This window comes from Necator americanus, chromosome III (assembly GCF_031761385.1).
Source record: "Necator americanus strain Aroian chromosome III, whole genome shotgun sequence".
NCBI classification, from domain to species: domain Eukaryota; kingdom Metazoa; phylum Nematoda; class Chromadorea; order Rhabditida; family Ancylostomatidae; genus Necator; species Necator americanus.
The window spans coordinates 16,477,892-16,493,606 of NC_087373.1; the positions used below are offsets into that span (position 1 = coordinate 16,477,892).

A 15,715-nucleotide genomic window follows, 5' to 3' on the forward strand; every position below is an offset into this window, starting at 1 on the left:
TTTTCTGCTTTTTGCTATTTTATTTAAAATTGAAATCAGCGATGACGGCGGACGAAAATGTGCTTGACGTTTCTGCATCGCCCGGTAGCATACAGCGCAGAATAACACGAGCATTTCAATTATAAGCCAAAGAAGTTTATGAAACTCCCAGAAAGAATGCGTGGGCGATCAATCACAGCGAATCTTGGACAGAACCTTACGAGTTCATACTATCATCAGACTGACTTGCGCTCCCTTGATGATTTCTACTTTCAAAAACATAAATAAAGGGAAATAAGAACAAAGTCGACGCAGTGGACAGAGAAATATCCGCTGAGACCCTATCAATGAGTTCAAAAACGCTGAGTTCCGCTTTTTTTTTTGTTGTTATGGACACAATGGATGAGACTATTTAACGAGCACGATTTTGTTTTCGGGTGGAACAGGTTTCGCAGCAATTAGATCATATATCGCAGCACCGGTTTTAAGGTTTTCCCAGGTTTTTTCCTAGGTTGAAACGGCAGAAAAATATTCTCCACAGATAAACGTCTGTTTGGTTGCTATTCTAAGTAAGGTCGTTTTGTGTCGCTTGTCCTTGAACATTCTTAGCAAAAAGAAATTATGAACGAAAAAAAAAACAATGAAAAAGAAACACCAACCATTCTGTCATCTGTCTTTCGAAACCTAGAACCTGTTTCACGCCATTGATTCATAGGCTCTCAAAATTCTGCTTAGAACAAAAAACAAAACTTCTAAACCTTTTTGTCCGGTGGATACTGTATTTGGTTGAATCACAGTAACGAGCAAAGAACTACAGAAGATGATTTCACCACTTAAAATTATTCGATCAATCAATCGCCCCGATGAGCAGAACAAACGAACGGTTTTTCGAGAATTTTCCTGAGCAGATCAGGATGAGATTCCTCTCTAATATGTGACACAGTAACTTTTCTCTCTCCACTATCTTGGACTGCCGGCGAATAGTCAACACCTAAACCCTCAAAAACAAGGAAACACGTTACCCCTCAATCAGAAATGAGTACTCAGAAGTGGTAACAACGGGTTTCATTGTGACATTCCCACTTTCTGCAGTGTAACCGCGAGTTCTGTAGGTGTGAGACACTCATTCATCACAATGCACTGGGTCATCCAATAAATAGGGCGGTTTTTGCGATTACACTCGCGCGTTTTTCGTCACGAAGTGAATTTCGGAAGAGGGACGTCGAAACTCTGTAACAGAGACATGGAGGAAAGCATGTATGTAAGCACTAGTTAAAAAGTACACGGAAGGAAAATATCATGTTAGTGTAGTAGTAGTATTATTGGAAGTGTAATATTTCAGAATTTAGATATTTTAAAGTTTTGTTTGCCTTAATTTTGGAAAGAGGAGGAGGGGGGAGAATACATGATTGTTTATGTGATGAAACAATATTTATGACACAATATCTGGGCAATCAGGGGTGATATGAAGCCAATAAGAAAAAACGTCGATTTTTCAAAGAAGGACCTTGTGCAGGGTCCCATGAATGTTCGATTATTTAAGAACAATGTCAGTTTTAAAGAACACAAGTGACGTGCACGGGATTCATCAGAACGTTTTGCGAAAGTGAGAGAACAAGTTCCACCTCAACTCTGAGTCACAGAGGTTTACGGACGCGCACGCCGCCCGTGGAATAACTCAAATAACTGTGCCACAACTTGCGAGGTCAACCGATCTCTCAGGTCAGTGTCCTTATCCTCGAAGCAAATCTCGGCCTTAAGCTATCGATTCTGAATGAAGAAAAGATTGGTTGTGTCTGAAAGTCGATTGTACGGTGCGGTTGGAAGTTTTTTCACTGATGTCCCACATCTGAGTACGAAATCTTCGAAATTTAGTAAGTTACTTCTAATTTCGGTGCGTATCTATGCTTTTTGCACTTTTCCTGGTGTCTTAAGTGGCAAGCAAACAGAACCGAAGGAGTTAATGCGGGCTGACTTATTACAAAAACAGCCACTACCAGCCAAAAAAATTGGTATGCTTTTCAAACTCGCACGTTGAATCCTCGAACATCCAGGACCTTCTATTGGGTTCATGCATAACAAATAACGTTTTTTTTTTAAATTTAAAACAGTGCAAAGAAAAAAAAAGAGTTGAGCGTTGTAGCACGTAATTTTAAAGAGAATCGTTCTTCTCCTTCTACAAAGTATTTGTTTTGGTTCTTATGTGGATTCAATTTTTGTTAATGTCTAGATCAATATAATATTATCAGCTTTGTGTACGAAAAATCGCTACGACATGGCAGGTTCATTAGCAAACGCCTAAACGTATCCTGCACTGAGGACTGAACTTCTCAATCAAGCATTGAAGGGCTGTGATAATATTAGAAACTGGTATTCAGAGGTTGGTACAAGACGGTAAAAAAAATTGCTCCGCACGTGGCTGTACTTGATGTTACCGTATTGCTGGCACAATGAAATGTTGGAGCGTCAATGATTTCGGCTCTTTCTTGCACTAGCAGACCATAAAATGACAAAGAACTGAAGGGTTGTGGTGAATTTTACGCTTAACTATATGTTTAAACACATTTTACGCATTTGTCTAGATTGTGAATAAATTACTATCAGTCTCAAAACAGGGGAACGTCAGATCTACAGTTTGTTCCGGAACGTAGAAAGTTTTCAGAGATAGTATGTATAGAAGTTTCCCCACTTGAAACGACAGCAATCCAAGTATAGATCACCTAAGGCACAAAAATGAAATGGTGATACCAAATCCGGCGTTGTCATCGCAAACAGAGAGGTTTGAATGAAAATTCATTTCTGTTCGATGACTAATTGTTGGCGCGACTTCGTTTCACGGGACGCGCTTCGATGCGAGAAATGAGGCTTCTGTGGGTTGATGCAGGGAATGAAGGACAATGAACACTTTGGTAAAAACCATCATAGGAATAATCCCCAACACAGCACATTTTTTTTTGCAAATCTCGTTGAAAGGGAACGGGAAAAAGAAGGAAGGAGGAATGTTGAAAAGGAAAGCTTCAGATGCAATATCTCTTGCCGTGGGCAGATCCGGAGAGGTTAAAAAAAGACTAAGGCCTAAATTTCTCGGTGCCTCAAGTTTATTCGGCTGCCTCATTGTGTGGGAGCAAATGAATTCTTGTTGACACGTTTATTGTTCGGCGGTTCATCTCCGTTGCTGTTGCCAACGCCAAGTCTATCTCTCTCTTCACATTATTTTATTTATTTTATTTGCTTTACTTCGTATTATTTCAATGAATCGACAGTACATCACGCCCCTGCTCCGGTTCACATGGGATCCAGCAAAGGAAATCAGGAAAAGATGAATTTATTTGCAACACAGTTCCAAGTGCTTCAAACAAGCACTGGCATCGTGAACGTATCATAGTAGAAAATGTTAATGGTTTAGGTAAAACAGACTTAAATTTCAGACGGGACAAAATTTAATTTAATTCGATAAAATTTCTTCGAAAGTAGAGACTAAGGACTTGTGAACTTAGGACAACTTATTCTTAGTTTCCCACTTCTCTTGTTTTCTTATAGAAAATTTCTTCGCTCATCCCTTCCTTTATTTGTAACTTTTTGCTATTTTTGCTTCGTTGGTGCAGCCTCATGGGACTGAGTGAAGGCAGTAAGGGGGACTTTATAAGAATCGATAGCGACTTAAATACGGAAAACGCTCCTCCAAAAGCACAAACTTCATCAGCTTACGATTAAGTTAGGATAAAAACATTGTTCTCTGCATTGCCAAAGATAAATATGTAGTGCACGAAAGTAAAAAGGAAAGAAATGAAAAAACATAGGATAGAATAATGGTGGAGTGCATGGCAACTGTTCTGAAAAGGGAAAATCATGACGCCAACACATTATCGCTACCCATGCTGCAAACTGGCCTTTTAGAAGCGACATGAAACGTCGGCGATCTCATGGCATGTTCGGATCGACATAGGTTTATTGAAGAATGAGCGTTATCCGAAGCGTCGTTGTTTACGCAGTAAAAGCTTCTTGAGCGACTACTTGTGCGCTGAGGCTCATCCGCTCACTGATGCTTGATCATGTAATGTAAACTTTCAGTCCACCTCGCGACGACACGAAACGGCTAAAATTAGTCGGTGACAGGAGTGCCGGAAATCATTGAAGAACTTGTTCGAGAATTTGGATGAATTTTCACCTAGGTCCTGATTATTTGAGGAAAATAAATAGTTGAATTGTCCTAGTGCATCGTTCCTCTAAAGATAAGTTAATTCTTGGACTCAAAAAGATTTCGAATACTACAACAGCGCCAAACGTTGGACCACTTTCAAAAGAAAAACTGATTCTAGTCGAGTTTTTCTGAACAACTTCAAAGTAGAAGAAAGAGGGAGAAGGCAGCAAACGGTATGGTGACACTCTCCAAGCACACCGCTTTTAAGGAACGGACGATGCAGCAATGCAGGCCATGAAACGTTGATTGAATTGAATGGATCGCGACGAATTCTTGACTGTTAACACCAACAAAGCATATAGTTTATCGATAATGATGCTATAAATCATATAACAAGCATGCAAGTGAAATCATAAAATACGACCACAAAATTAACATAAAAAATGTCATAAAGCAAATTTCAAAAGTATTTACAGAACAACGGCAAAGAACGTTGTTGAATGTGTAGATGAGAGTCATGCACAGGTAGTGTTGAAAGTATACGGTTACGCACAGGCAATGCAATATGAGCAAAAAGAAGAAAAGGATAAAAGTCTAAGACAATGTTAGAAAGCCAGATCAAAGGCAATTCTCGAAGAAGAAAAACAACAAGGAAAGGCGCAAAGATGAACGGATCTGTTTGTGTAAATTTGCAAGGAAACAATTCGACCCTAGCTCGAAATTCATTCACGGTCCAAGCGCAGCCGGTCCTTCTAACGCCGACGTCTTGTCTGGATTGCATTAGCAGTAGGTACCCAGGACACCCAGTTGCCACTTCTATCTCGTTTAGTGTTCTGGCTTGCTAATGGGTATTGCCAATGTCCTCCTGATTGGTCGGTTTCCACTCTGCAGAAAATATGTTGGTGGATTTGAAGCAAGGAGAACGCTCAACAGTAAGGAATGTTTTATGAGAGTTCTACAGAGTCTGGTTTCTAAGGAACGGGATTTTCCCCGTTGGAAGGAGGATCTAAAATTTTTTGCGCAGCAATATTTCATCTAGGAAATCCTCTGATGCTGTATTCGGACCCAATTATGCTATATAGGGGCGAGTGTGGCGCACTCTTTAAGAGGTTCGCTGTGACCACACGGTCGATGGTTCGAAACCGTCCTGGTGCAAACCAAGCCTTCCATCCCTCCGAGGTCGGTAAATTGGTACCAGAACTGTCTGGGAGGATAAAAACGTCATCATCGCTTGGGCCGCAAGTCATTCATTGTGCAAGCTCGCGTTCCAAAACCCCAACGATTACGGATTGCAGTAAAACGCTTCGGCGCTTCCCAAGCTGATTGATACGCCAGTGACTTTATTCTTTATCCTTTTTATGCTATGCGATACCGTGCTTAGCGTGTGTGTATATATATGTGTGTGCTAAAACAAAATTCCGGAAAGCAGGGAGACAGGTTCCATGACGTTGAATTGGGATATAACAAGCATGCAAGTGAAATCATAAATGGGGTGCTAGCTCCAAGAGGCGCTCAGGAGATATGGGATTGGAGCAAGACGCAAAAATCAGCGAGGTTATTGATACAGTAGTAATGCGCAATAATTTCAAGCGGATCTTTCGAAAAATAAATGAGTTGTGAACCGTCCCATGACCATGACAACTATACGTGTTGCGCTTCACTCTTATGTCAGCGTGTCTTCTCCCCTTCACGCTTGTCTCGTCACGTTCGTAAAATTCTTGATTCAGAAGTTGGAGACACACATGGAAGTTGCTGCTTAAATAATAGCTAACAACTGTGGGTAATGCGGCGAGAACGTTCTCTCACGAAGAATTTTATCTTGACCAGCAAGATGTTCATGTGATTTCGTGCTAGCTATCATCCTGTGCCAAGTGTTGGGGAGAAAAGGTCAGAAAAGCCCATGGTTCGAACGATCCTTTCAAATTGTAGTAGTATCAGTGATCGTTGTATTTATTGCATTCTATGTATTGTATTTTGTGACAGTTCTCCAGAATGTTTTCCCAACAGATATATTCTCTTTGTTGAAACGAGAAACTAATTGTTTACTTATTGTACAATAACACAGATTCAAAATGCATATTCTCCTAATGTAGTACTAACGTCGGTGGAAAGAAAACTGCGAATTCTCTCATCAGTGCTTAAATTTTTTCTCTTTTTTTTTTAAAAGAAAAACAAAGAAAAAGGCGCTAAGAGGCAGAAGATAAACTGAATTTTATAGCGAAAATTCTCCCGAAAATGCCACTGTTTTTAACTTTTACTGATCAGTGGAGGGGAGCGAAGGGAGTACCAGAAGAAGCCTGAAGTCCAGCCTTAGGTACCCCTGGGTACTCAGACTGACCTATACATCATGGATGTGTGTGCTTTTTGTGATGACGTGATTAGTTTTACGTATTTCAACAATTGCAGGCAAGGCTTTTCCCAGATGTACCTACTTCTTAAAAAAAAGAAAGCTGTGACCTGCAACTTCTGCGGGAGTGAAAATGAAAAAAGTGGTCAACTGGGAATTAAGTTGCAACTCTATAACCTACTTCTTTGCTAAGATAAACGAATTTCTAGGAGTTGGATTGCAATCTCTTAACGATAGTTGTGGTCTCAGTTCCGCAATTATTTCTCACAACTAGTTTTAATATCGACTAGTTTTATTTTCGCCGAATAGCCGGATGATTTACTTGATCTCAAAAGCTAAACAGGGAAAAGTTTCAAGAAAGATTTTTAGGTTGCAATTATTTTTAGTGTAGCGGATTAACCCAAAACTTCCACAGCGCGAGCGCTGTTTCCTTCATCCTGTTACTTTCTACTTCAACAGCTAATTATTTCTTAGATTATGCTCAATCAAAACTTTAAAGCAGATTTAACGACGACGGTTTATCGACAAAAAAACGATTACCTAAAGTTTCTCCACTCAGGAACGTACAGTCGGAAGCAATCGAGTCGGCGCACACCTATTGTGCTCTCATCCTCGTACTTTTCCTTACGAACCACAGCCCAGTCAGGAAGGCAAAAATCATAGCAGTCCGAGCATGATGCGTCTAAAACGAGAGAGTTCCTCCCTAGACTAACGTCCGATAAAATTAAAGCTTAATTACCTCTACTATGCACAGCCTGCTTCAGTAAATACCATTTTGCTGAAGTGCAGTCTTCGATTTTATCCGTAAATTTTGAATTCGCAGCAACGGGTTCGATGGGTTCGGCGTCAAATTGCCAGAATTCCTGCCAGCCAAAATAAGCTTGGATCTGAAAGGACCTTCTGCGTAGCAGCTTTTCGTATCCACGACTTCCTCCAAGATTTCCCTCGATTTTGGCAATCTATTTCCGACTTGTAAAAAATCACTCCTAACAAAATTACTACAGCGCTTAATCAATCGCCGATGCAGGACATCATTGAAAGAGGATGAAAAATGTGGGACGTTCCAAATGAAAGGATATACCTCAGAATCGCTGTTACCAACGGCTTCTTTCAATGCATCCATACTGGCGATAGCCGAGCGGTCGAGAGGCATTATGAAGCAGGTTGTGTGGCGGCCACTTGAATCCGTCAAGGCATGGTCGGCGATGGCGATGTAACCCTAAAATTATGTTAATAATATTGGGCGTCCTTGAGTATTCAGACGATTGGAGAAGTTAGCAGTATGCGATCTTCTGCGAAGGATTTGATAGATCTCGGTTGCATCCGTTACATTCGAGCGGAAACGTACCGTTTGGAAGTCAATGGCAGTGAATGAATTGCTCTTGAACGGTGCATTTCCGCGCAATTCGAAGTGCGCTTGGTTAGCAGAATAGAAGTGGACGAAGAGTGATGAGGGTAGAGCGGCTGAGACCAGGTTTGGATTCTTCCGGCGACATTCTTCACAAACCGGCGGATACAACAAGAACTCGCTAACCTGAATTTGTTCACTAGTACAATTCACCGTAAAAATTTTGCTATTTTCCACTAACTCTTGAAATATCATCTTCTGTACTTATAGTTCGCCCCTAATATGCTCAACCGCATGAGCGCAGTGAGTCCACAGCAGCGCACGGGTTTTCTCTGCTCGACACACAGTCGCCTTTCGCTCGGGCCTGCTCCAGTCAAAAATGCATCGCGTTCATTCGGTTGAACACAGTAGGGGACAACCAGATGCGCTCTTTTACTAAGCGTTAGAATCGAAATAAAAATTTACTTCTGAATTTCAGGAAAACTTACAGAATATGTATTAAATAAGGCGTTCAATATGATTCCTATAAGAATTAGAAGCAGTAGTAACAACAATAGAATACAGCATAAACTGGCAAGTAATCGTGGAGTAACTTCACGTTCTCTGAAAACGACCAGAATTGGTAGCGTTACAAGCCAATCTTCAAAGATCCAATTCTTAAAGAAGAAGTTCGCTCAACTTCTCCTCCAAAAAGACTAGTTTTGATCACTAACACTAATGTGAGTAAGAGGGCTTCAAAACGCACCGTGTATTATGATAAAGTTCTGTGAGGTAGTCACGAGTTCGCTGCCAACAACCACCTTCTTCTCCTCGTCGATGGCTGGAGCTGCGAGTCACTAATGAGGTTTGTGATTGAGGCTGAAATGAGGTTTCAAAGAAGCACAGGTTATCTCTACGGAGCGTTGCAATTCAAGTGTGTTCTGCATGCACTATGATAGCATTTTAAAGAAATTATTTTATTATTCACTATTTTTTTGTTTCATCATTTTATGCATTATATTTCATTTTTCTTTCATTATTTATTACTTATTGTTCATTATTTACTAGTTATTATTTTTAAGTTCCACCGTTGTCAAGCGTTAAAAACATGGTTCTCGCGTTGTCGTATATACAGAAGGCTGACAGCATGTATGGATGTGTTTTATCTTGGAAGAAAGAGTGAAACTCAATGGAAAAAATCGTTGAATCGTTCATCAACAGATTACATTTTGAACAACTTCATTTCCAAGCATTCTAAAATATCTTCCGGGTTTCGAGCAGCGTTTCTTTTTCAGACCACAACTGGATTTCACTTCCTGAAATAAAACCAACCGATTTACTTACCGCATATGATTTCGAGTTTTCCACTGATTCCATAAGTTCATCGGATTGTTGCATTTTCCTGTAGCTATCCTTTCTTGTAAACGCACTGCAAATATCCGTGATATGAAAAGTTCACCATTTCAAAGTTGGATTTATGGATAGAAGAATGTAGTAGAAACGGTGGCACTCAAAAAAGATAGTTTCCTGATACCTTTTAGTTTCTTCTATGGACATTGTGGAAAAAGCGCCCTTGGAAATCCGTGTAGAAATGGAGAAACACGGACGGCAAGAGGTGTTTGCCTAGCAACGCTCCACTACCCCCCTTTGGAGGGACAAGGTGACCGTGTATCATCCACGTATTTGATCCAGTTTTTGTGGCAGAAACACACTTTAGAACACTTCCATATATTTTACTCAGTTTTCTTGTCCTTCTTCACTTATTTTTATCAATTCAATATTTTAACAATTGTTACTCGGCATTTTCCATGCAATTTTTCGAAGGCGCTCCTCCCCCACATCGTGTTTCAAAATTGTTGTTTTGAAGTGTTTAGAGAGGAATTTTGACCTTAACCTCAGTGTCCAGTCACTCAATACTCGTCTAAGAGTCTTGGGATAAAAAATGCTTCAAGGATACTCACTCCTGGTCGCTCTGTATATGCCGCCACGACTCCGTTCGAGGGATTGGTGGTGACGGAACGGTGAACACTTGACTTTGTGATGATGTGCGTAGTGCTCCTGATGGAGTCCTGAAACAATACTTAAAATTGGCCGAGAACACAAATATTAGTTCATTCTAACAATTAACACCTTTGTCCCTCGAAGTGCAGTCATAAACCGCACGGTCTCTTCACGGAAAATTCGCCGGCTATGGTTGGTTCAGAGTTAGCTATGGTTTATTTGGAACATTTTGTTACATTGGTTATAGACGGGTCTCTTGCCCCGTGCTAATTGCCTCAACCACCTCATACAATGCCGGTCCAAGGAACAGAGAGTGAACAAGCTCTTTAAAGATGTCATTAAATGAATTTTTGAGGTCGTTTCACCCATGTCATTCTTTGACAATAAGAGGACACCCTCGCCGCGTCACACCTTTACTCTCAAAACTTTTAAAAGTCCTATTTTTTCTACCTGAGTCTACCTTGAAATTGGGCCACTCAGCAGTCGGTTAAAATGGGGTTCTCGAAAGTTCACAGTGGGAATTCTTTAATGCATTCAAGTGTCTGCTGGCTGCTGGCTCTGCGGTCCTCGCTCACTGAGAGACGCGACGCTTATGCCAGCTTTCGCAGGTGTGACACTTTGTTAGGAGCTTCTTAGAGGGAATTGGTGCGAGAAAAACTGTTACCTACACTGTTATTCTCGATAAAGGATCTGTCGTTTATCAGCCCCCTCTGGATGGGCCACCACTTTCACTTCTATTCAGAGTTGTTTGAGGTTTACGAACGTGTGCCTAGCCCATACAATGACCTGCCGGGCTGGCCGATGTGTCAAGTCAGTGCTTTTATCCTCCCACAGAAGTCTGGTACCAATTTATCGACCCCGGCGGGATGAGAGTCTAGAACCATCGATCGATCGTGCAGTCACGGCGGAAATTCCTACCGACTGCACCACACTGCCGCTCCTTATTCTGAATAATTAAGGAGATTTAAACATGATAGCGCTAACAGTCGTCAACCACACGCCTAAATCCATCTATTCGTGGAGAAATCCGAACACCTTCTTTTCCGTGGTATGCTATTATTAAGGCAGATTTCTGTTGTTGGTTTCGAGTTACGCGTTTTTTGTAGGTCCTTAAAGGCATCACCCCACGAATCTGAGGTGGTACGGATTTCAGGTGGAGTATTCGTTTACGGGATGGGAGACTATGGAGAGGGGGGTGATTCCGTCCATTTCTTCCTAATTGCCGTAAAAAACGGCCCGGAAGATACGGCTTCAGGCGTGCTGGCGCACTATTTTCTACAGGGAGTTCGAGTGGAGCGCGCCAGCCTTGTGCGGCGCCGCATATTCCGGGCCGTTTTTTTACGGCAATTAGGAAGAAATGGACGGAATCACCCTTCTCTCCACAGTCTCCCATCCTGTATACGAATACTCCACCTGGAATCTGCACCACCTCAGATTCGTGGGGTGATGCCTTTAAGTAACAAGGCGATAGTTGTTGTTTCAACATTTCAGGCAGCAGCGGCAGTGAGATGGGATCTCTTCAACCTGCAGGTTTAGGTCGTAACACAGGGCTTAGTGTTAACTGTGATGTATGATCTTCGACTTAGAGGTTGTAACGAAATTATCACAAATAAAAAAGAGCAGAGAATGCTCAAACAAATATTTAAAACGAGTTTCGAGACATTTTCTGAGCTTTTTCATAGTATTTCATAATAACGGAGCTTCTCTTTCACCAACTTCAAATATATTCAATCCCTTCCCAATTCTCAATAAACGTTAAAAACTATAGTGGGAATCGTAGAAATCCTATGGTTCTGGCAGCTATGGAGTTACGTGGAATGCTATTTTTCAGGATATATTGATGGGTTGATGCATAAATCAACTGCGAATTACTTGTTCCTGAATAAACTCACTTTACTCCACCCATATATCCCAAATCTCTTCCGTGGGTGCTCGGTGGCGGTCGTGGAGGTGGTGGCCTCTCAACGACCTCCTCGATCCTGGTGCTTTCTAGACGAGACGTCTCCATCATTGGTCCACCACCGTGTGTTTCAACAACTCGAGCTCCACCTTCTAAAATGTCTTCGTAAGGCTGTACATAACGCATTAATACACGAGTACATTACGATCGGGTCCGCACAGTCCGCAGTTACAGTAGCCAGTCATGCAAGTATGAAAATATGAAGGAATGATAAGATCGTTCTCTTCACACCCTTCCTTCCCACATTACATACATGGGAAGAACTAGTTTCCGTACAGTTTACTCAATCGATTTTCACACGGTTCATCAACATTTGGATTGATTTATTTTCTTTTCGAAAGAGTAGGAGTACGAAAATGATTGTACATATTTGATTTGGTTAAGATCCGCAAAGGTTGATAGACTTTATGAATTCATTTGAGAGAGAAAAATGGGGAAGAAATTCGTTTTACAAAAATATTCCTACCAGAAGTATGGATTTCATGCACGTCATAGCCGTAGTTGTTGATTACGGTATTCCCAGAGACGTCGCCGAATTCGACACGTTGGGCTGACGGCAGCCTGCTGCCGGAGGTGTCCAGTCCGGCTGTGTGGATTTGACTGCGAGTAGGGGTTACCTCTATTTGTTGGCCTAAATCAGAAAGAAATTAGCAGTCCAATCTTTTTTAATTTTTGCGGTTCGTAAAAAAATGTAATAAAGTGGGGGAAGGTCTTCCTCCGGTCAAGCAATTTTCCCTCATTTTCAAAAACGAGGAGTTCTAGCAAAACCCATTATCCTTATCAGGCTTCTGTAAGTCGTATCAACAACTTCTCATTTTTTGATTTTCTATAATAAAAACTCCAATAATATTAATTAATAGAGTATTAATATTCTAATATTATTAATATTTCTATGATGAAAAATAATACTCACTCGCGGAGGTATGTAAAAACGAAGCTTCACGGCTCACGTCTCGCTCTCCGGTAAAGTCGTACCTAAATCAGCAATCAGTTCGAAACTCAAAACTGTTGGTCCTAGCCCTATTTTTTTTTATCATTTTTGTTATTCCTATTTTTGATTGCAACCACCCCTGGCTGTCTAATACTGACCTACGTTCTAATGGAACATCTCTCGTCTCGTAACTCTCCGTTGATCGACGTATGGTGCTGTACGGTGGTAAAACGCCTAAAACGCGGCTGTGTGACAAGCAGAACCGGTTTTCCTAGGATGCATAGGAAGTAGCCGAAACTTTTTCACTAACCACCGCTACCAACTGGACGTCGCCCTTCCTCGACTATTCGATGTTCGATAACTTCGATTTGTTCGACCGAACGTTGAGGACGTCGGTCCATTTCAGGATCGACTCAGACGTTCACCGCGTTTGGAATCTCCTATTTGCAATCTGGAAGGATGTTTAGGAGGTCCAAAAAGGTGTGAATAATTCACGACATTCTTTTGAAGTGAAGGAAAGACGCAACATAACGAAATAAGAAAGAGGATTTCTGGCGAGAAAAAACGTATGAAAAAATGAGAACAATAGAAGGAATCTTACAAAAAGTTTCATGAAGAACCGCAAAAATGTTGCAGCACAAGAGAGAGAGCTGATCGTATCAAGACAAAAACTAAAAATCATTTTCCGGTGCATATAGAGTCTTCTCTCGATGAAATTATAGTTCAATAATGCAAGTTTGGATTCATCTAGATATATTTGTAAATTTTGAATGTTGCTCAGAAGATTCAAAAATATCGGCTTAGTATGCTTGTTCTTCAAAGATTATAGTGAAGAAAACAAGAGCCCACTCGAAACCTCTGGTTATGTTCCAGAGCTTTTAGTGGAAGCTGGGCACCATAAACTAATTAGAAACAAAACAAGAGAGAATACAACAAAAGAAAAAACACAAGAAGAAGACAGAATCAAAACGCGAATGTACGAAACCACCTTTGCGTCAGGTTAATCACTTAATGCAACAAAAAAAGAAGAATGCACAAGGTGGAATGTCTGAAAGGAGCCTACGAAACGAATCCCCGAACAAAAAACGGCTAAAAAACAGCGGAGAGAGAGAAAAAAAGAAAATCCTCATAGTGTGGAGCCTGCATGAAGAAGAGGCATAGTAATGAGGTATGTATTGATGTGTTTTTGATGATTTTCACTGTGCGCTCCTCACCCCAAATACTCTACAGAGCTCTAGCGTGAATTTAAAGAAGATTCGTGAAATTATCTACGGCTAGAACTTTTGGAAGTGGGGAAACTAATGGTTCAAGAGAAGTAGTAAGAAATTCAAGAAAAATGGAGTATTTCGTTTGCATTTCAATACGGAAGAAGGCAGTTTTCAAAAATGTTACGAATGCTGTGCAATTTGACTTAAACCACGTTTGCGCAATGCATCAAAAACCTCAATGGTTCCCCAAAAAAGAATGTTGGACCTTCGGTTCCCCAAAAAAGAATGTTGGACCTTTGACAGAAATTCGATAGAGAAAGGGTTCGAAGTATTGCAAATCTGTTTTTAGAATTAGTATCAAGAAGGAGAGAAGGAGAAGACGATTTCTAATTCTGGTGTTCACAGTTCCTATGAATTGGCGTCACCTAAGTTTCTGTGAAGCATCCAGCTTCCTCAAAAGTAAAAAAAAGACAAAAAAATGAGTGCAGCAGGGAATTACGTAGCAACAGAACTGGTTGAAGGTGGAAACGCCCACAAAATGTGTAGTACTATGCTCGTATAACTTTTTTTAATAGCATTATATTCTACGAAAACAAACAGAGATCAGAGGCTGACCATCGCGTTTGAAATTTCAAAAATCTAAGGAGCGATAGAGTGTTTGACTAAAGCGATACGTTAGACGTCAATTGTTGGCCGGTAAGCGGGTCAAGATCGACGAAGAGGTTATGAAAATGAATACTAGGATTGAAGGAGGTTAAGGAACGGCTGCGGTAATGTTCGACTCACAACAACTGTAGTAGATCTCCTTGAGAACCCTTCACAACAAAACCGTCATCATCCCAGGGAGTTACACTACAGCAGCCACGGAATCAAATTAACCCAAATTTTGGCTATAATTTTGGCGACAGGAAATCGATCGACGCGAAAAGAAATGATAACATCAAAACAGATTTCCAAACTGCGAAACATCGACGAAAACTTAGAAAATGCAACGGCCACACAACAGTTAAGAAGACGGAAAAATCATTTATAATTATTTGCACAAATATGGAAACAAAAGAGAATTACCTACATAGCTCCTGTTGAATAAACAGATGTCTCTTTGAGAAAATGCATTTATTTGCAAAGAAAATAGTAGAATAAGTCCTATTTGGATAGAAATTCCGTGCTTCATAACCAATAAATTTAAAACAATCAAAAAAAGTCTTCTGATAGATGACATTCTATAAACAAGAAACTAGCACAGTAAGCAAAAATTCTCGCAACCACTTACACACCAGGGCTGCCCCTTTTGAATGTTATAGCATATTTAAGAGAAAAGTTTTGTGTACATGTTCTTACTTTTTCTGGAAGGCTGATAACTTACACCTCATCGAAAAAATAGCGCTTTTCTCATTGCAAATGGAGAAGCTATAGGAGAAATAAAATAGCTGCATTTCCGAAATTTTGAAGAAGAGAAAAAGGTGACAAGAGAATAAAGCGCAAGAATATTGAGTGATTTCTTTTTTGGTGATAAGATGTAAAGAATAAAGATGTAAGAATCTATGTATAAGGAAACGAAAAGAAGCAGCAACGATTTTTGAGCCATGTCATTGTAAGGGATGGGCATTACCAAAATGTCTGCAGTACCGAATAGAAGGAGCCGTTCGAAGAACGCTTATTATCAATTTTCTTTTCTTCATTTACCATAGCCGATTGTCCTCAAAAATGTGGGCAGACCAGAAGGAGAACATCGAAGTAAAAAAAGGATTCATTCGCTTTTTTGCCATAAGATATCTATGAGGTTTTTATCAAATTGGAAAACTTTATGGAAAACTTGGA

General features: G+C 40.5%; 1 protein-coding gene across 2 annotated transcripts; it reads right to left on the reverse strand.

Moving 5' to 3' along the window:
- Positions 1-4,046: 4,046 nt before the first annotated feature.
- Positions 4,047-13,087, reverse strand: RB195_009792 (uncharacterized protein; the record flags this gene model as incomplete). Of its 2 annotated transcripts, XM_064190501.1 has the most annotated exons (16): positions 4,047-4,075; positions 4,148-4,205; positions 4,915-5,005; positions 7,008-7,149; positions 7,207-7,354; positions 7,549-7,686; positions 7,816-8,001; positions 8,304-8,418; positions 8,561-8,673; positions 9,139-9,223; positions 9,756-9,863; positions 11,688-11,847; positions 12,222-12,386; positions 12,669-12,730; positions 12,845-12,920; positions 12,997-13,087. In XM_064190501.1, 16 exons carry the CDS (start codon positions 13,085-13,087, stop codon positions 4,047-4,049), a joined length of 1,767 nt encoding a protein of 588 aa, XP_064048084.1. The 2 variants fall into 2 exon arrangements, with proteins under 2 accessions (XP_064048084.1, XP_013299911.2); XM_013444457.2 differs by lacking the exons at positions 4,047-4,075; positions 4,148-4,205 and having other exon boundaries at positions 4,873-5,005.
- Between the last annotated feature and the right edge of the window lie 2,628 nt (positions 13,088-15,715).